Raw genomic sequence first — 22,001 nt, forward strand, 5'->3', positions numbered from 1 at the left:
AGTTGTAAGTGTTGTGTCACTCAAAGCTTTTAAGCGTGAGTGCTGTGTATCTTGATTTAAGCTGTGAAGCATAATCAAGAGTTGTTTTTGAAGTGTGACTTCAAAGTGTCTTTAATATCACCGAGGTGATTGAGGGGGAGTGAGTAGGAACTCTGATCTTAGGTTAAGATTGAAATTGCATTGGGTAGGGATTAAGTGATAAGTTGTAAACGGGTGAGTTTAGCTTTGAATTGATACTACTAATAGTGGATTTCCTCCCTGGCTTGGTAGCCCCCAGATGTAGGTCATGTTGGACTGAACTGGGTGAACAATTACTTGTGTTATTTACTGCACTTACTGTTAAGTTCTGCATAATCCCTGTCTGTGCAGAATTGGATGTCATAACAACCAGTGTGACATCCAAAGTCTGATAACTAGAATTTCAGAATTCATAAACATACTTGAGGTTTTGCATGTGAATTTAAGTGTGCCTGAATATTGTGAATGCTGAACCATGTAATCTATGTATTGGATGCCATAAGGCGTGCAGCAGGTCGAGGTCGTACTGTTCTGAAATTCAAAACCAGCAGCCGCTCGCTAGCACATCGCTAAGCGAGCATGTAGCGAGCATTCGCTAAGCCTTCGCTAGGCGAGGCAGAGGCGAACGCGACAGTCGCTAATATTTTGGTTGTTATGCCCTATGCTTATCTGATCTGTTCTATGTTAATCATGCGTTATTTTGCCTGACATTCATACTGCTGTGTTTCTTTTGCGGTGTAATCCTCGATTGCACCCTGATTTGGTATTCTGACCTGTTTGCTGAATATTGTAAGGACTCACATACTCCCGAAGAGGGTAGCTGGCTAGGTATTCCCCTTTATTTGTGGGATACCCTTGTGGAGATTCATCCCGATTACTTAATCGATTTTAATGTGGACCTAATTACTTAATTGATTTTAATGTATTAATTTTAATGTGGAGATTCATCCTAATTATTTGATCGATTTTAATGTGGATCTAATTACTTAAGTGATTACAACTACCTAATTGATTGTAAAATATTGCCCTTGAATATGTGATCTTGGACCTCTCTTTGTTGCCTTACGATATTACGGTATTACGGTCATGTCCCGCGAATGTGGGGATACACTTAGCAAAGACCCTTCGGTTAAATCATCATGTCCCTATAAAATAAATCATAGTCCCTCGGATGTTGCCTTCGAATATATGATTTCTTCCCTCGATGACCCTTCGACGTAGCCTACGGTTAAATGATGATCGTCCCTTCGAATGCTAAGGTATCCTTACAAATGTTGCCTTCAATGACCAATACCCTACGATGTCCCTTTTACATCCAAAGGATAAAACTACTTACTTCTCAATAGTAAGGACAGTTTTACCCTCATAAGGATAGGAAATGCCCATAAAGACCTTGGGTAGGTATAACTCTCAATTGCTGGCTCACAACCTAAAACATTTTCCACACCTTACACTTTGCAAATACTAGAAAATCACCACTTGGCATACATTCGTACTAGAATCATTGCCAAGTTATATTTTTCTAAACAACTTTCAAAATTAAACGAGATAAACACTTTGTATACATTCGTACAAGAATCATTACAAAGTTAAACTCTCTTTCCAAAACATTTTTTAGCAATTCACAAACACTTTTTTTCAGACAAACATAAGTGATCAAGCAATTAAGAGCCCATGGATAACCATGGATACAAAGGGTGCTAACACCTTCCCTTTGTATAATGTACCTCCCGAACCCAAAATCTAAATTAAGGTCTTTCCTGTTCTTTTCCACCTTTCCTTATTGGATAAAAGAAAAGTCGGTGGCGACTCTTGCTAACCGCGACATTTGCTTTCCAAAGCAAAAACACACAAAGTCCAGTTCACCGTATGACACCCTTTTAGACGGATCAACTATAGGAACATCCTTTACTCGCCTCGGCCTATTTACTTGATCTTGGTCGGGGGCATCCAAACTAGTTATGTCATGCTTCTTCTTAGACCGACTTTCCAAAGGAGTCAGAACAAACTGAAGAACCCTAGGCTCTAGTATAACATCGATCGCAACAACATGACCTTTCTTGAACCTATCTGAAAAAGGAAGAAATGTCAAAGAATAAAAACTAAATAAGTCCATGTAGCCATGTAGAAAAAAGAAATAAAATGAATCACGAAACACTTATTTATGTCCTTCCACAGATCTAACTTTCGCCACTTTCATACATGGTATCATCTCATTAAAAAATGAGAGCAAAATTGATTTCATATCCCTATAAACCTCATTGAGAGCTTTGTAAGGGACACAATGATATTAACCACCTTTAGAGAATTGGTCCAGGGACCAGAATCATCGCCTCCGATCCGTGCATTCAACTTGCCCCACATAAGTGAGAGAGACAACACAAAATTCCTCACGAGTAAGAGGAGAAATAGGCTTAGCTAGGAAGTAATTGTTCTTGACATACTTCCAGTTGTCGATACAGACCTTGAAGATCTAGTTCTTGACACGACAGAGAGAAATGAGCCTGTGACCAATGGCATCCTTTGGGACAGGATTCACCTTAAATGGATTGAAAAAGTGGTATCGGGAAGCTGAACTCATTTTTCCATGGTATTCATACCATACTGAAATACTCTAACAAAACCCCAAGCACAAGTATGAAGTTATGAAGGGGAATGCATAAATGATCCAAAACCTCCTTTTCAAAAGAGACTAGTGGAAGTCGAACACCCAATTCTAGAAAATGCAGAAGTAAAAGGGGACAAAGCACCCTTCAAACTTGTGACATATCATTTTCTCATTCGGAATTGGAAAAATACCCCAATCAGAAGAAATCCCATTTCTAAAGGCCAAACGGTATTTTTTCCCTTGAATGAAAACATATTTGTAGGCTAAATACTTTGGTTCTGCCCAAGAATAATCTTTTGCTGCTATTGCTCCCATAAAACTGGTTAGATAAGCAAACATCTAAGTTCACCAAACATAACGGGTTAATACGATTACGATGGACGAATAGGTGGCGACAATAGAAAAGAGAAAACCTGGAGAAGAATCTCTAGCTTTTATAAGAAAGGCTAATACAAGAAGATCAAATAGTATGATACAATTTAAGGTAAATTAAAATTTAGTCTTAAATTCGAGTTAAACAAGGATTATAGGTTCAAATGTTAGAGAGGAGAACATACGTTCAATAAATGTTGAATATTGGTGGGAGGGTAGACCTGAAGATACCATACAAATACAAATAACAAAAATATAATCAAAGTTTATTATATTACTAAACTTATATATTTTAGTTTTCAAAATTATTTTGTAAATTAATTTAATAATTATTTTAAAGAAAAAAAGTAAAAAATATTTATTAGTCTTAAACAGTTTTAGCTATGAAAAAAAACTTAGTAAATATATTTGCATTCATAAAATAAAATAATTTATATACATTATTTTTTTCTATTTTAAAGTTACCCATTATTACACATCTACTGCTACTGAAAATTGCATAATTTTTCTTTATTTTTTATCTTCCTAATTTATAAAAATCAAAATCAAAACATTTAATTTAAAATCTCTTTTAATTTTTAGTTTTCAAGATTTATAAATAAAATATAATTTTAAAAAACAGATTTGTAAAATTAAACAATCAAACAAGTTTTATCATTTTTAAATTAAAAAAATATATAAAACTTTCATTTTGAGTTGTGGGAAAGGCAACAACAAGTCCTTAAATGAGGAAATCATGATTTCCTTCAACAAAGTTGTTAATCCTAAACTTAGAAAAAAAATGGATTATATGTAATAAAAACAGGTTAGTAATGAGAACTACTATTGAAATCCATCACCAATTGATATATTCTAGTTATTAATTATTCATTTATATACTGTAAAACTAATCCTTTTCCAATCTATTGCAGCAATGACTTATGACAAATTTGTTTAGAACAACACAACGAGTATACAAAACTACACATCAAATGAACCAAATGAACAATCTCAAATTAGTCTATTTTTCTCCTGAACAACTAACTATGTTGCTCTGCTCAATCTACACAATGTCTCACAAATTTCATCTGCTTCAGAGTGTGAAATATCTCCAGAAACAAATCCTTGAATAACCCCTTTTACTTCAATACAACTCCACCCCGGTTTCTTCTTAAGATTCTTTTCACTCATAACTCTCCTCAACTCTTCAACTTCATTCCATCTTCCAACACTTGCTTTAACATTACTCAGTAGTGTATAATATCCAGCATTATCAGATTCTAACTCCAAAACTCTTTGTGCTGCGTATTCGCCAATTCTTTTATTTCCATAAACTCTAGAAGCTGCTAAAAGAGCACCCCAAATCCTACTATCAGGTAGAATTTTCATTTTCAATATTACGACTAACGCCTCTTTAAGCATCCCGCAACGACCAAAAAGATCAACGATACATGTATGGTGATCCAAACCCGGTTCAATACCATAACCCCATTTCATAGTATGATAAAATTTGCAGCCTTCACTAACAAGACCAGAGTGACTGCAAGCAGACAGTAAGCTCAAGAAGGTGATTTCATTCGGCCGAACTCTTTGTTCAATCATTAAATTAAAATAATCTAGGGCTTCAAAACCGAAACCATGAGAACCAACTCCCTCAATCATTGTTGTCCATGCTACAACATCTTTGACAAGAATCCTATCAAAAACTTGTCTAGCTGACGAGATGCTACCGCCTCGTAAGTACATGTTTAAGATAGAGGTATCCAAGTGTGCATTACTTTGAAAAGCTTCATCGCGAAGTTGTTTTATAAGGTAACCATGTACCACTTTTCCCAATTTCAAAGCTCCTAGGTTTGCATATGCATCAAGTAAATTTCTCCAAATTTCAGGAGCAATAACAAGATCATCAGCTTGCATTTGTTGGAATAAAAAAATGGCATCTATAAAATAACCATTTTGAATGAAACCCGACATCATAGCCCCCCATGTAATGTTACTTTTACAATGAATTTCCTTAAACAGTTGAGCTGATATTTCCAATTTTCCACACTTAGAATAGAAATCAAGCAGAGAAGTCAGCAAAACATCGTCGAAAAAACCTGTTTTTATCACTAAGCAATGCATAGCTTCACCCTCAAAGAGACTACCCGACTTTGCAAACGCCGATACAACTAACGTCAAAGTCTCGATGTTCCACAAGCACAGTTCTAGCCTCCGCATTTCGTTGAACAAACAAGCAACTCTCATCATCTCCCCTTTTGACGAATAAAAGGAAATCAAAATATTCCAGGAAGCCACGTCCTTTCGGTTTATTTCACTAAACAAAAGTCCCACTTTTTCATCACTTCCTTTACTAGAATACATTTTCAAAACTGAATTTTTCACAGACCAATCCATTAGTAACCCACTTTTCACCGCATGCCCATGAATCTGAGTTCCCTCATTCAATGTTGCAGACGCACAACACGCCTGCAACATTACAATAAGAGTAACTGAATTTGGTTCCAATTCCATCTTCATCTTGTTGAACAAACCAAATGCAACACTAACACGTCTCACATTAACATACCCATCAATCATCAAAGTCCACGAAACCACATCTCTCTGAGACATTAAGTCAAACAAGTGGCGACCGTAATCAAGGCAGCCACATTTGACATAAGCATGAATCATGGTATTGCAAAAATACAAATCCAAATCCAAACCCATTTGAATTGCTACACAATGGACCATCTTTCCACAAATAGAATCAGTTCTGAAAGACGATAAAGCCCGGTTAATAATGGGAAAAGTGAAAGTATCATGTTGAACACCCATTAGTCTCATTTGTTTGTAGAGTGAGAAAGCTGAATGAAATAGTCCCATATCAACATGGGACTTTATGATCAAATTCCACATCATTGTATTGTTATTATGTTCATTATCCTTCAATGCATGGATATTGGGAGATAGAGGTTTTATGTGATGGGTGTGAAGAAGACGAAGTGGGGAAAGAAGGTGAAGGGGTTTGAGGACATGGTGATGACGAGGAAAGAAGGGAATTTTGAATGATTTACTTGACTACAATGGAAGTGTCACACGCACAGCTTCATGGATTCTTTTGTTGTTGCTATTTGATCTAGAGTCTTGTACAGGTTTTGGTTGTTGGTTTTGATGCAATGATGGGTGTTGAATGGAATGGATTTTTCTCAATTTTAATATTTGGCACAAAAATAAATAATAACATTTGAAAACTCATTAATATTTGGGAAAAGAAAATATTGATGCAATGAAGGGTAAAGAATGATTAATATATTTTATACTTTAATGTTAAAAAATATTTAATATTATGAATTTTATTGAGTAATAAAGTAGTAAAAGTAATTAATGAATTATAAATAAAATAAAGAATAATGTTAACTTGTGCCTCAGAGGCACAAGATAAGAACTAAAGAAAATAATTTTATGTTGGAAATTGTGAATTGATTTTAATAAAGATATAAAATTAAATTTATAATTGATTTTTTCAATACAATTTTTTTACAAGTGGGTGTCTTATCTTGTGTCCCTAGAGTATAAGATAACATTTCCCTAAAATAAATGGTTAATAATATATATTTTTGTGGTAAATAGAATGATAAAATTGGTTAATGACCAAACTTTATATTTGTGTTATAAAATAAATTTAAAATAATTATAAATAATATATTTTTATTATTTAAAAAAATATTGTAAAACAAAACAATGTTCATTTGTATAAATATTTATAAATAATATTTTTTTATTATTTTAAAAAAGTTCATTCGTGTAAATATTTATAAATAATGTTAAATTTTGGTGTTAAAAGGTGGTGTCAACATATTATAAAGGGAAATTCTTATTTACTCTTCTCAAAAATTTGAGTAGAGTTACTCAAAAAATAAAATGCATTGAAAAATTCTAAAATTTAAACTATTAAATAAATAATTAAATATAATTAGAGACTTTTTTTTGGCACACGAAAAAAGTAAATAATCAAATATTTTATAAATAATTTATATATCTAATATCTTAAAGTTATTTTTGATAAATATTCAACGCATATATCTTATGAGTTTAGTGGTGATGCATTGACAGTGTAAAAAAAATTATATTATTTTATCATATCATACAAATATTTTAAAATTTTCAGTCTGATTTAACGGAATACATTATCGTCATTGGTAATGTTGTCAGTGTGTCATCCCTCTTCGTTATGACCCACCCTCCTACATTTTGAGAGTCATAAGAGTTAAAAGGATCAAATATCCCATAGTAAAATTAGATATTAAATTAATAAATGGTTAAATTGTAATTTCAACTTAACAATAAGTAGTTGGAATATAAGGATCAACATAACAAATTAGTAGAATTATGGATTTCGGAAATATTTATAATTTTATTGACCTAGTAATTTTGTACTAGTTTTATCATTGAAAAGGGATTCAACCATGAAAAAAGTAGTAGCAAGTTTTATATAGTTTTATATAAGGATAATGCCAACTTGTGTTCTTATTCCAAGAGCACAAGTTAAGAGATAAATATAAAAAAAAAATCTTAAAAATTATGTAACTTATAATTAATAACTTTATTGATTTTTTCAATATAATTTTTTATATGTGGATTTCTTAACGTGTGCCATTAGATATAAAAGTTACCGCTACCTTTTGTATAAAGATATGCACATCGAGTAAAAACAAAAAGTAAATTTGCACCCAATGCTAACAATTATTACAAAACTTTGCTTGATTTTAAATGAGATTCTTACAAATGGACAATAAAATTGGTCTTCTCTTATTAGTAGGTTATAGGGCTTCTTACAAATGGACAATAAAATTGGTCTTCTCTTATTAGTCGGTTATAGGACTAGATACCGAGCTTAAACAAAAGCAAAAAGTAGGAAAACGAAGAATTTTAAAAAAAGAAAAAATACATACTTATGAATAGAGTCTTAAAAATAATAAAATGGAGAATGATATAATGCAAAATAAAATAAGAAATACTGACTAGAAATCTTAAGGAGTACTAGCAATCAGCGAACAAAGCAACAAACTTCAAAGACAGTTCAGTAATTTACAGTCTGTTCAATGATTTTACAATCAGAACCAATCGATCACCTAAGACTGAATCACCACTATAGTTAGTATACACACTGATATTAATTAATATATTATATTAATTAATATATTATATGAAAATAGCATTAGAATTCTTCTTCCTTGCTAGCCTGCTGGCTGAATAAAATCCAGGTTTTCCAACTTACTCTGACAAACAGAGGACAATATGAAATCCTGCTGAATGTTGGGCCTGCTCAAGTCAAGGCTAATTTCTAAAACTATATTTGTTATATACACTACTAGACTAATTGCTTCTAGTACCACTGTTTCTGTACCTCTTCATAGCTCCATCTTCATCTGATTTGAGTGCAGAGATACTGTATGCAAATTATTGAAGTTGTTAAATTCAGATTCATCAGCTCCTTAGTGGAGCCCAATGACAGTGGAAAAAGCAACCATGATTGATTAAATTAGATCAATATTCATGGAATGTTTTTGGAGGAGACTAGCAGTAGAAGAATAACTATTATATACCTGAATTTGCCGATGAGTCATAACTCAATAGTGAGTTTTCTGGGGTCATGAAATTAGGGGTGTTTTCTTCCCTCCCCCAAAGTGGTTGGTGGAATGCTTCAGATTGCCATGGTTGCTGAAATTGCTGTCTGTTTCCATTGTGTGGGATTTCTGGCCATACGACGGGTGCAACTGTGGTAGGGAAGTTACTGTCCATGAGAGACACTCCCTACAAGCCAAAACGAAGTTTTGTTAGCAGAAGGAAAGTAAAACGAACAAGTGCAAGCATTTATGCTTTCATACTGTTGATTCTTGTTAAGCCATCTTTATATCCCCATATTCAAGTTCATCATTTAGTGTTTAAGCATGATATCTAGAAGGGCTAGTAAAAAGAATTTTGATGAATAACTCTCTAATCAATATGGAAACTTAGAAGAATTTCAGAAAGTAGTCTAATAAAACTATATCAGGACTGATCAATAATGCACAAGTGTCGATATGCTCCAATAAATTCGCTAAAATGTTTCAGATGGTGATGACATGTTATTCTTCAAATCCAGACATGATACTGCAGTTCAGATTACACCGCAAGCCAATAAATAAATAAATTCCTTTTTTTTAATGAAAGAGAATACTTACTTCTGTAGCCAATAAATTGTCAAGGTTGAAATCAATTATTGGATTAACTGCTGCAAGTTTCATTGATAAAATCTGAAACCAGAGAGATCAATGAACAATATCACATTTGTGAAGTAACTCAAATGTTCATGCATTGTGTTCCAATAAAAAGATCCTATGAAATACAATTCTCAATTTTTTTATATCTTCACAGTGAAAATACCATTTATATCATTTTATAACTTTCAAGGATATAAACAACCAAAAGATGCAGAAGTCTAGGAGCATGCAATTTGAAGCCTCAAGTCCCAATCAGGCACGCGCGAAGATTGAAGCAGACTTAATTTTTGAAGAAAAGTATGTATTTGTAATGTCATTTAGTACAAAAATAACTAAGCTATGCTTTAATTGTTCCCATGAGTGTACAAATGCTCCTGAATATTACAGTAGCATTTTACAGGACTACTATCATTTTTAAAGAAAGAACAGAGCCACTAATTTTTGAAAGTTTTTAAGCACTATCCGCAGGTTGATGATATAAGCATGAAAACAGATTGCTGCTAACAACTTTATCCTAATCTTCATTTGTCTAAACAATTGCCTAGAGTGTCATTCATGTAAAATCTGACCTCTACTTCATGCTGTAGAGATTGCACATGGTTGATGATTTTATCCAAAACCAATGCCGTTCCTGATATCTGTAAAGCAAACTTTGTCGTGTCAGCTAACTTAACAGATTAGCTATTTTGAATTAAAATCAACATGCATGCACTCAAAAATCAAAGAGCTATTTTGGGTACTTAGGCTTTTAAATTAAGCATAGAAAAGCTTCTATTAGCTTTGAAGAAAATGTGATTGAATATAGTAATATTAGTTAAGTTACAAAGAAAGAATTCAATTTTGGAGACAGCCTCAAGACTAACACAGTCTATATTGTGTCAGAGTTTGATCTTATTTATAGTTAGTCTCAAGGGGCAAAGTTTGAATCCCTAGAGGGCCATTTGTAAAACAACAATTAATGTCGTTTTAATCAATAATAATTTCTCCATTCTCCAATTTTAAAAGGAAAAAAAATGTTATCTGTCCGTGTTGATAAACATCCACATGCTAGAGTTATTCAAAATATAACTCAAACATAATCAGACACGGGAAATGCTAAATTTTCTTGCAACGCTATAAAACCCGACAATATTTAATATTTGCATGATGGCATTTTGAAGTTGACAGACCATATATATTAAAACAAACACCCAAATTTTAATTTTGAAGATACAACAACAAATGATGCTGGAACAGAGGAGCAACCTCAAGTCAATTAATAAAGCACAGTGATGGAAAGTCATTCAGATAGCAAAAGTTTGGGAGAAGAATCAACCAAGACTTAACCGGTAATAATTCAATATATACAATTACAATCCAAAGGCTCCAAGGTTTACTCGAAAATGCCATTATTGTAATAACCTCGAGACCACCAAAGAAGAAAAACAAAACAATGTAGCATAAACTTTTAATTTAGGAAATAAATCTTGAGGTGTGTATTTAACTAAAATTTAGGTGAAATCAATTGAATTATGTAAAATCCTCAAAGCCCAGTTAGGTTTTCTGTTTGGTAGATATTGCCCTCTAAAAAGTAATCTTTATTTTCCCACCTTATTTTCCTTATCCCATAAATGATTGATAGATACCAAACTAAGTGTTGATGGTAACCATCACATTCCCAAAGATGGATTAGTATTTCAATTGTTTAGGGGGCCCATGAATACAAGTTTCAACACACTTCCAAAGTTCCAATTGTTAAAAGCCAGAGTCCAGCTAGAGTAACTCCCTTTCACACCCCACACGCCCACACCCACCTCTCTGTCTCTCCAATAAGTTAGAAAGCTAAAGAAAAGAACAACGGGTGATTACCTTAATTGTCCTGTACAAACCATGACGTATATGTTTGTTGGTCCTTTTCAAAAAACAAAGGATTAATTTATTGCCATAGTAAAAAAGAATCAATACATTACTTTTATGTAACATTCTAGTCTTCATATAAATTTTTGTAGAGGCCTTGAGCATCTTCCACAGTTAGATAAAACTGATAAAAATGTTACTGGAACCCAATGTGTTTAGGAGGAGTGTAGGATTATTATTACACCACGACCGTCTTTGAGAGCGTGCAAGACAGACTACCGCACAGGGTCATCACGAGTAAACCTTGGTTAAATAGGACCTCGTAAAATGTTTGTAACAGTTAAACCGTGATTCAATAGAGCCTCTATTTATTTTGTCTGGTTAAACCGCAACTAATCTACACATGACCTCTAAATATTGTATTAGAAGTTCTTTAAAGGTTTGAAAACTACTATTATTTTCACACAATTTCTACTTTTTTTTTATTCCTAAAGAGAGGTTTAAGGGCACATGTTGGGTAATATTTTCCTAAAGTAGGGTAATATTTCAGTAAAGCATAATTCCAAAAGAGGTGTGGTAATGTGAGAGATAAAACTACAGAAATGCCATGTTGACACTATGTGCTATAGAGCACTTTTCTCGGTGGAAAAACATGCACTTTTAATTTTGGTGTAAAGGTGATAATGACATGGCATAATCACTAAAAAAAATCCCATAATCTAGAGACACAAAAGAACTTTTGGGAGACAATTTAGATGGAATTATGGCATAATCATGATGATTAAATAAAGTACAAATGATTAGTTATAGTAAATGAGTATTAACATCTTAAAAGAAAGGAAATGGACCAACCTTGTTGCAACCAGGGACCAGCTCTTGCAACAGTTTCATTCGAGCATTTATCTTCTCTCTCCTAGCCTACAAAATAATCAAATTAATATAAAAAAATTAACAAACTTTATAATAAAGTAATAATAAATGTAATTAAAGAAGTGAAATAGTGGTTAATTTAGGATTAAGTGTTTACCCTTTCTGCTAAACTATGGCTATCAGTGGCTTGACCTCGACGAACTCGAACATGAACATACGGAAGTTCCTCGCCGTTGCCGGAATTCTCGTCGGCGACGCTTTTGCTTTTCTTGGAAGATGCTTTTACCTGCGTTTCACAGAACAAGAGAATTGCCCAAATTACTGAAAAGTTACTGAAAAGGAGAAAACCCTAATTATTCTCAAGAATGTTTGCAATTGAGTTCAAAGATGATGATGATGATGATAAACCTTCTTCTCTCGCTCCTTCCTCTTCGAGTGTTTGGAATTCTTGTTCTCGACTGTACGATCAGAGACACATCCACCTTCCTCGATTTCCGGTAGTTCATCTTTCACCTCCGGCAGCGGCGAGTGTGACAAATTCTCACCGGCGAAAACGGAGAATCTCGCTGCGCGTTCGACCAACGCGGTGTTGGAAGGGAAAATCAAATCATCTGTGCTACAAGTTAGAGGATAGGGTTTCGGGCTAATGACATGGCGAGGCGGTTTTCCGGTGATTTCCGGTGAGTGGAGAAGCTCGACGACCTGCGTCGGCGGTAGCTCGAGAAGTGCGGTGAAAGAGCTTGCGGTTTCCGACGCCGGCGCCATGATTCCCTGAATTTCTTCGTTGAATTGAATGGATTCAAACGCGGTTTGCTCCATGATCCAACTGCACCGAACCGAACCGGGTTTGGGAAAGATGAACCGGGAGGAAGTGATAGAGGGAAAAAGGAGAGAAAGAAAGAGAATGGAAAATGGGGAAAGTAAAGAGTAGTGTAGTAGTGTGTGTTTATTTAATAGTGGTCAATGTGCTTGTTTCTGATATTGTTTCTGAGAAGGTTGCTTCTTTCTCTGCCATTTCAAGTAGCAAGAAAGCAACGTTGTTACGCTACGGTTTTGTTTAGTTTGGTTATTGCAAATAAACGGGAATTTCCGTACCGTTGTAACGGAAAGTGTTGAATATGATGTTTGTAGTAAAAGGATCTCGTGGTTTGATGCGGTTGAGGTATCAACGTCTCTAGTTAATCAAAAACCAAAAAAGATGAAATGAAACAAGTGTTTGGATTGGGTAAACCATTAATTTACTTCTTAAAAGTATCAATTTTTTATTTTGTATAGTCAGTACATTCCTTATTTTGCTAATGTTTATTTATTGAGATTTGAAAAAAAGTTCTTAACTATTTCAATTTGTTAAAAGAGTAATTAAGAAAAAATTGTTATTGATATCAAATTTAAAGAATAATTTATACTAGTTGTTTGTTTGTATAAATGTTTCTCATTTTGGGTTAGATGAAATACTAAATGGTAAAGATTGTCACACTTCTTTCTAATATCTAAATTTGTCCGACTTTTTTCAAATACCTCCACCCTTCAATTAATGATAATTTTTAAAGGTTATATTTTTAACAATCTCTAGTTAAAAATGTTATAAAGAGACTCTTTGAGTGGAAGTGTCATCCTTTAAAGATTGTGGGTTGTAATAATTTTTCAAAACAATTCGCTTGTACAAGTTCGTGCTTGGAAGATCGTAGATTACTGTCTTTTTTAAAACACTTTGTCCTTACATGTCTCGTGTTTGGGGGTTACGGTCTGTTATATTATTTTCTCAATCACTTCACACCTGTGAGCCTAGGGTTGTGAACTTTTATGAATATTATGGCTTAAGCCCACATAATGTCAACAACCTCAGCCCACCCGCCTTCAATCACATTAGATGCATAGAGATGCATAAAGACATCTGTCAAGCCTAATATTATAGGCCAAATCATCATTGATATTGCGTATCACAAACAAAATAACCATTATTGTACTCACTGCAAGTATAGTTAATGCCCACTGGTACAATTAATGCCCACTGGGAGGCCCGATAAAATGTTCCTAGACCATATCCTTTTTAAAAAAACTTATTAACCTAGTTGTTGTATTGCAATAGTGGCCACAAGGGTTACATTCATTAATGGAGACCGAGAAACCCTAACAAAGATGCAAACTATTATGGAGGAATTGTGTCACCCAAATCAAACCGTACAAACAAACATTTAGAACATCCAGCAACAGTAATGGCAAGACGACTAACAACATGAAGACATAGAGGTTTTAGACCTCATACTCCTCTCTATCGAGATTTCAGACGCCTAAATCCTGGAAAACTTCAAGTCACCCCTTCTAATGACGTTCAAAGAGAAGAGTGATCCTCTGAAGCTCATCATTGCCATCAATACATTGTGGAGCTATATGCCTGCAGGTACAATTATCTACATATGATTTTGTGGCAGACGATCTTGGTGATTTTGATGCTAACAACACATAATGTCAAGCGACGTTTAGTGGAATCTCCTATGATCTATGGTTAAGCAATTTCTAGTGATGGTTTCTATCAAAAAGCCCTATTAAGGCTCATTGGTTAGGAGAAACAAGACTAAGATGAAGTGCATAACCAATGATGAATCAAGCAAGGGATCTTGAAGCTTTAAGGCGTTGAAATACATGAAGTATGAAAGCTTGTATGATCATGTCTCTGAGTGATCGGTGTATTGTAAAAGTATAAGAGTAACTTCCTAAGTTACTAAGGCAATTCTGACACACACACACGCACGCAAACACACACACACGCATACACATACACACAAACACCCCCCCCCCCACACACACACAAAAATGTTTTTTTAAGCCTCTCTCATTTTATAAAATCACTTGAAAATGTTTTACGTACGTACCTACTTGGTTATTAGCTTAGTTAAACATTTATGAGTGTCTTTTACACTAGATAATCAATTGATACATTAGGGCTAATCGATTAAGTATTTTGTTACACCTACTAATAATTTAAATAAGCTTTTAATTGATTAGTGGCGGTGAATTCCAAAACCTTACATATTTGGCTTAATAATCGATTAACCCTAGGTCATAACCGATTATTTGCATTAAAATCTCATGAATCATTTTCCTTTTTGAACTACATTTTCTCCTATAAATAGATGGATTCTCACTTTCTAATTTTTTCCTATTCTTTCACAAAGTTCTCTTAGAGCCTCGTGAGTGAAAAATACTTGTGAGAGTTTGGTTGTAATGGTGTTCATACTTAAGTGTTCATCAATAATGTGAATCTCTTGTTTGATTTGTTTGGTTATTGAGATTGTCCCTGTAAAATATTTGGTTTGTTCTTGAGATTATCCTGGTAAATTCTCTGTTTGTTTCTTTAGATTATCTTGGTAAAATATTTGTTTGGTTCTTGAGATTATCCAGTCAAATTCTTTGTTTGGTTTGTGATCTCAACCATCAAAATCATCATTTGGTCTAGGAGATCATCCTGTTGAAATATCTTATTTGTTGTAATAAGATTTATGGGCACATCCTTAAAATCTCAAGACATTTTATTAGTGAAACTCTCAAGAATAAATTCCTGAGGACAAGAGTATGCCAAGTGGTTTGGTTGAACCTATAAAAATCCTAGTGCAATCTCTATTTCCCTATGTCTTTACTTTTTAATTGTTTAATCTTCTTTCTTCTCTAAATCGATATTTCTATTTTCTGATGCTTTATTTGTTAAATAATATACATTGGTTTTTAACTAAATATTTTTTTAAAATTAATCACGATGAGAAAAAGCATGACAATGGTCCACAAAGTTCCTAATCATCATACATGTTCCCCAAGTATCTCAATTTGCCAATTTGATCAAGATAACCCAAAGGGCTTGAGGATTGATTCCCAAGGAAACCCTAATTCAACTGTGCCTTGCTCATGAAGCAACCTCAACCTATGATCAAATTTAATCAAGGGAAGTTCTTTCATTCATTATTTTATGAATATATGAGCCTATGTGAGGCCCCTCAATCATTTATTCATCAAGATTGGAAGTTTGGCCTTGAAAAGTTGACCAGTCAAGTCATCTGACTAAACTAAGGATCACTAAGATACAACTTGTGATGTGTTTGTCAAATGAATATGACCTCAAGAGAAAAAATGTTCTTAAGAACCATATGCACAACTTTCATGTTCATCAAAAATCCATTTGAAACTTGGACGGTCATCATTCATTTCAAAACATTATAGGTCATTTTGACTGAAACCCTAATTTAAGGTCAACTTCCCAAGGACCTAACTTCCTTAATTTTTATGATTTTAAGGTGAGACAAAATTAATTGGAAATATTAAGATGTCTACTTCAAATGTTATGTTGGACAAAATTTCATAATCCTAAAATAAATACATGTGATAATACAAAACATTATAGGTCACCTTGGACCTAAGTCATTGAATTTGAAAAGGTGCCTAACTTCAAATGCCCATACCTTTTTCATGCAAAATCTAAATGATGCAAAATTTAAGTCTAAATTGAGAATCTTCAAACGACCTACATCTTTGATGTTGGAGGTTTTTCTATTTGAAGCTTGCATCATGGAAACAGAGGGGCTTGAAGAGGTTTGATTTTGGTGAAAATTTTCAAAGGGTGACTTAGACATGTTTTGTGCCCAAACTTTCACAGCCAGTTTTCACTAATTTCCAAATGCCAAATTAATTTTTTCCCAACATGACTTTTGTTCCTTATTTCAAGGGCTTTCCAACCATTACTCACATTACTTTTTTGGACTTTCCATTGGTGAGTTTCGAAGAGCTCTTTCTTTATGTTCATTTTTGCATTTCATGTTGAAACTTGATGTGCAAGCCAATTCCATTTCAATTACACGTCCAAATCCATTCCATGAGGTATCAACAAGGTGTTTCACTCATTTTTGGGCCTGCTACACGCTTGCACAGGCCCATGCAAGCAAGATTCAAATTCCATGCACACGAGGGAACCATGCTTCACAACCCTCTTCAACTATAAATAAGAGCACAATCTCACTCATTTCTCAATCTGGTGGAGACCTGAAGTGCTGCAGAATTGAAATCCCAACCATTATCAAAGGAATTTTCATATTTTTCTCTCTTTTTCAAGCTTGAAATTCAACATCATTAGTTGATTTTCAAAGCTCAATTCTTTAGCCTATCATCTCCATTACATCTCCAGAGCAAAAGCAGATCAAGATCTTGAAGAATTCGTGGCCTTAAAAGCTCAATTTCAGAGGTAAAACTTCAAACTTTTTGGATCTAGATCTTACAATTCAATGTGATTTTCTTTGGTTTGTGTGGTTTTCTGAAGTCCTCACACTTGAGGCAGGCCAGTGGTGGTCTCAATTGTTCATTTCGTTCTTTTCCAATTGACACACCATGATCTTCCATCTCACATTTCTCTCTAAATAGGAAGAGTGAGGAAGATCCATGGATACAGTGGTGATGTACATCACCTGAGCTTCATTTTGATGTCCTTACTTTTTATTTTCGTTACAAATTTTTTCCCTACGCGTGGTGGCCGGAATCTGGTATCTCACCGAAGAAGATGGTGGTTTCCACCACCATCCCCACTTGTATGTTTCCCAGCCCTTGGATCGTGTCTCAATGTTATAATCCTGAGCATCCATTGTGATTACTTGATTTAATGCATCATGTTGCGTGCTTGACTTAAGTCTACCATGCATCCTCGCCTCTAAGCCTTTGATCTATGTCACGTCAATTAATGAGTTTGATCTGGTGGCTGCGCTTTTTTTCTATTATTCCTATTTTCTTTTAATTTGAGTTAATTCCTTTTATTTTCAAAAATTCATATAAAATTTATTTGAAGTCACAAAAATATGAGACCAATTCCAAATTTTTTTCTTGAAAAATCTAGTTTCATATTTTGATTTTTAATTATTTTTGTGACTTCATTTAATATTTTTTGTGGATTATTTGATTTTTAATAGTTTTAATTCATTTTTAATTACTTTCTGATATTTAAAAAATCCAAAAATATTTTCCTAACACCTATGGATAATGATAAGTCAATGAAAAATAGTCTCATCAATTTCTTATTTTATTTGAGATTTATTTGAGATTTTAATTCATATTGTGTTATTTTTTTTATTTTTTTTAATTGTTTTAAATAGTTTATGATTTCTAAAATTGTTGAGAAAATTGTTTCCGAAAGATGAGATGATGACTATGGGGACCCTTTTAGAACATGATTGTCAGGTTTAACCATAATACACTCCCTTTGGATGGTTCTTAACCGAGACTCCATGCTCGTGACTTACAACAAACCCTTGATTCGCGGTTGATCCGTTCTCGTATATCCTCAATATCAATGGAACTTGGGTGTTGATAAGGTTTAAACCATAATCCACCTAAATGGATGATTGATATTGACGATCACGTGAGCCATCCCATGACTTTTGTATGGTGTGACTTGGTTGATCCTTGAGTGTGATTGTTGCATCCATGCATTCATGCATTCATATGCATCCATACCATCAACAATAATTTTTTTAAGGAACTTAAGAGGTCTATTTGCAAATTTTCAGACATGGATAAGCAAAGAATGAATACGAAGAAGTACAGTTTCAGACAACCCGACTTAAAAGAGTTAAAGAGTTTGACATCTTATGTATTAGAGCCCTTGGAGTTCAAAGCTCTCCATAGGAAGCTTCTGTCTATTCTTTCTACCAAGGTGGATGAAGGTCTGATGAGTGTGTTGGTACAGTTCTACGATCCCTTGTATCGGTGCTTCACTTTTCCGGATTTTCAGCTTTTGCCCACACTTGAGGAGTATGCCTATCATGTGGGTATACCTGTTCTTGACCAGTTGCCGTTCAGTGGATTAGAGAAGATTCCGTCTTCTCAAGAGATTGCTGATATGCTTCATGTGGATGTATCTGACATTGTTGCTAATATGACTACCAAAGGTGGAATTCAAGGTCTCCCATCTGATTTTCTCATTGCCAAAGCTACTTTGTTTGGGAAGGCCATGAGTGAGGAAGCTTTTGAAGCCATATTTGTACTCCTCATATATGGGCTAGTGTTATTTCCCAACATCGCCAATTTCGTGGATGTGAACGCTATTAGGATTTTCTCTTCTCTTAATCTCGTTCTGAATCTGTTGGGTGACACTTATTTCTCTTTGCATATGAGGAATGCAAAGGGTGGTGGTTCCATTGTGTGTTGTTTGCCTCTGTTGTACAAGTGGTTTATTTCGCACTTGCCTCAGACGCTTGCCTTCAAGGAGAACAAGGGATGTCTATGGTGGTCTACGAGACTCATGTCTCTCACTAATGATGATATCTCTTGGTATAACCGTGTTTATCATGGCGTTCAGATTATTGACTCTTGTGGTGAATTCTCTAATGTGCCTCTTCTTGGTACATGCGGTGGAATTAACTACAATCCTGCTTTGGCTCGCCGTCAGCTTGGGTTCCCCTTAAAGGATAAACCTAACAATATTTTGTTGGAAGTCTTGTTCTTTCAAGAGGGTAAAGATCCCCAAAACTTGAAGGATAGGATGGTCCGCGCCTGGCGCAAAGTTCATAGGAAAGGGAGGAATGAGCTTGGTCCGAAGAATTGCATTGCTTTGGAACCCTACACCTCTTGGGTGAGGAAGAGAGCTCTTGAGTAACGCATGTCGTACGAATACCCGAGACCTACCCCTATGGTTATGGTTGGGCCTTCAACCCTCCCTAACCAAGGAGTAGAGGAGTTGAGAGATGAAGACTGGTCGCGTGCATGGGTTCGTGAGCGTGAGGAACTTCTTCAGCAACTCAAAGATAAGGATGCAGTGATAGAGTTTCTAGAGCATCAGGTTATTGATGAGCCTGATGATGTGGTTACTTTTATTCTTCCTCACTCATCTAGGTTTTGGAAGAGGAAGTATGATCAGCTCGCTAAGGAGAAGGCCGATATGGAAGCAGCTTATGAGAGAGAGGTGAAGAGGCTTTATGCAACTTATCTTCCAATCTCGAAGGCTTTAGACGATTGTTTCTAGGGCTCCATAGGATGTTCATTCTCCTTTTCTCTTGTAAAGTATTTGGTTACCAAAACTATATTACTTCTTTGGTGTAAAAAGTTTCCAAATATTATTGCTATGAGTATTCCATATATGTCTTAAAAGTTAAATATTTTCAAATATTTGAAAATAGATCTCTATAAAGTTCCTCTAACAAAAAACAAACCATATGCACAAACATTGCATGCATCATATGCATAAGCAGGTTTTGTTCCAAGCTCTTGATCAGTGGTCTAACTCTTTGCTCTTCAATTATTTTGAAGACAAGCTGACGCACCGGTATAATACCAGAGCCAATCATCCGAAGATAATGGAACATCTCGAGCAAGAGAACACGGACTTAAAGAAAGAGATTACTAGGCTAATTGCCATGATGGAGTCAGTTCTGGCCGCACAAAGTCAGGTTTCACCAACTGCTGCAACTCCTCCCGCAAGGACGGTCATATCTGAAATAGCTACTTCAAGGGTGCCTGCTGCAACAGCCCACTTCGCTCCGACTATGCCATTTGGGTTCCCTTGGGGAATGCCATCCAATTTCATGCCAGAGGGTTTTTCTCCTACTCTTGCTTCTATGCCGGCATCTAGTCTGGTCCTGTCTGTGCCACCTCCCGTTGTGCACACTCTCCCACGCGTTGAAGACACCATTTATCATTCTGAGCCATCTGAGGGCCCGAATGTATATGAAAAAATGGATGAAATGAAAGATCAATTCCTTGAGCTGCGCAAGGAACTGAAGACTTTGAGGGGTAAGGACCTCTTTGGGAAAAGTGCTGCTGAGTTGTGCCTGGTGCCCAACGTTGAAATCCCTGTTAAATTCAAAGCACATGACTTTGAGAAGTATAAGGGAAATATATGCCCACTCAGCCATCTTGTGATGTATGCTCGCAAGATGTCAACATAGACTAACAACGACCAACTGCTGATTCACTACTTTCAGGATAGTCTGACAGGTGTTGCGCTCCGGTGGTATATGGGGCTGGAGAGTGCAAGCATCCGCACTTTCAACGATCTAGGCGAGGCCTTTGTAAAGCAGTACAAATATAATATGGATATGGCTCCAGACAGGGACCAGTTGAAGACAATGTCCCAGAAGGATAAGGAGACCTTCAAGGAGTACGCCCAGAGATGACGAGAACTGGCAGCTCAGATAGTTCCACCCCTAGAGGAGAAGGAGATGACAAAGATCTTCCTGAAGACTTTGAGCTCTTTCTATTATGAGAGAATGATTTCTAGCGCTCCCTCAGACTTCACTGAAATGATGAATATGGGGATGAGACTAGAAGAGGGGGTCCGTGAAGGACGTTTATCTCGAGATGACGGTTCCACAACAAAGAAGTATGGAGGCTTTTCTAGGAATAAAGAGGGAGAGACTCATGTTGTGTCCTCTCATGTCAAAAGAAGGCCCTCTGTAAGAAGGAAGAAAGTTCGTCCGACTGTCAACCAACACCAGGTGGCTCATATAGCACCTGCTTTCAGAGAAGTTCATCAACAACAACAACAACATCGCCAACAACAATAGGCTTACCAACCTCGCAACAATAATAACACCGGCACCAGCAACTACGAGAGGAAGAAGGTAACTTTTAACCTGATTCTGATGACGTATGTTGAGCTTTATCCTTCCTTGATTGATAGGAAGCTGATAACTCCACGAGATCCTCCCGCTGTACCAACCAATCCTCAGTGGTGGTATAAGCCCGAGCTTCATTGTGTGTATCATTCCGGGGCTCCCAGACATGATGTGGAGAATTGTTATCCATTGAAGACCAAGGTGAAAGACCTTGTGAGAAGTGGGATATTGTTTTTTGAGGACTTAGGTCAGAATGTAAAGAAGAACCCATTACCCGAGCATGGGAAAGCAGCTGTTAACATGGTCCAGGGATGCCCTGGCAAATACAAAGTCCTTTATGTGAATGACATAAGGCAATCCTTAGTCGATATACATAAGCTGTTGTATGAACACAACCATTACGAGCATGACCATGATAGGTGCCAGGTGTGCAGCATCAATGAGAGAGGATGTCGTCAAGTGAGAAGGGACATCCAAGAGATGATAGAT

At 35.4% G+C, this 22,001-nt stretch overlaps 2 protein-coding genes across 2 annotated transcripts; both read right to left on the bottom strand.

Moving 5' to 3' along the window:
- Positions 1-3,823: 3,823 nt before the first annotated feature.
- LOC127091566 (pentatricopeptide repeat-containing protein At4g35130, chloroplastic) lies at positions 3,824-6,183 on the bottom strand. The gene has a single exon (XM_051030234.1). The coding sequence runs from the start codon at positions 5,876-5,878 to the stop codon at positions 4,022-4,024; it is 1,857 nt and encodes a 618-aa protein (XP_050886191.1). The 5' UTR covers positions 5,879-6,183; the 3' UTR covers positions 3,824-4,021.
- Positions 6,184-7,977: 1,794 nt separating this feature from the next.
- On the bottom strand, positions 7,978-13,145 carry LOC127091567 (transcription factor bHLH48). The gene is made up of 7 exons (XM_051030235.1): positions 12,337-13,145; positions 12,086-12,214; positions 11,911-11,976; positions 9,792-9,860; positions 9,184-9,255; positions 8,566-8,773; positions 7,978-8,408 (listed from the first exon to the last, which is right to left on the bottom strand). Exons 1-7 carry the CDS (start codon positions 12,745-12,747, stop codon positions 8,371-8,373), a joined length of 993 nt encoding a protein of 330 aa, XP_050886192.1. The 5' UTR covers positions 12,748-13,145; the 3' UTR covers positions 7,978-8,370.
- Positions 13,146-22,001: the final 8,856 nt, after the last annotated feature.

The sequence above is a fragment of the Lathyrus oleraceus genome, chromosome 6 (genome assembly GCF_024323335.1).
Source record: "Lathyrus oleraceus cultivar Zhongwan6 chromosome 6, CAAS_Psat_ZW6_1.0, whole genome shotgun sequence".
NCBI classification, from domain to species: Eukaryota; Viridiplantae; Streptophyta; class Magnoliopsida; order Fabales; family Fabaceae; genus Lathyrus; species Lathyrus oleraceus.

Bases quoted from the DNA above. Each gene is read 5' to 3' on its own strand.
- LOC127091567 (XM_051030235.1), bottom strand. From the start codon at position 12,747: ATGGAGCAAACCGCGTTTGAATCCATTCAATTCAACGAAGAAATTCAG. The intron at 9,861-11,910 runs GTTGGTCCATTT...TTTGCTTTACAG, and splicing joins TGGTCCCTGGTTGCAACAAG to ATATCAGGAACGGCATTGGT. The intron at 9,256-9,791 runs GTCAGATTTTAC...CTCTGGTTTCAG, and splicing joins CTCTACAGCATGAAGTAGAG to ATTTTATCAATGAAACTTGC.
- LOC127091566 (XM_051030234.1), bottom strand. From the start codon at position 5,878: ATGATGTGGAATTTGATCATAAAGTCCCATGTTGATATGGGACTATTT.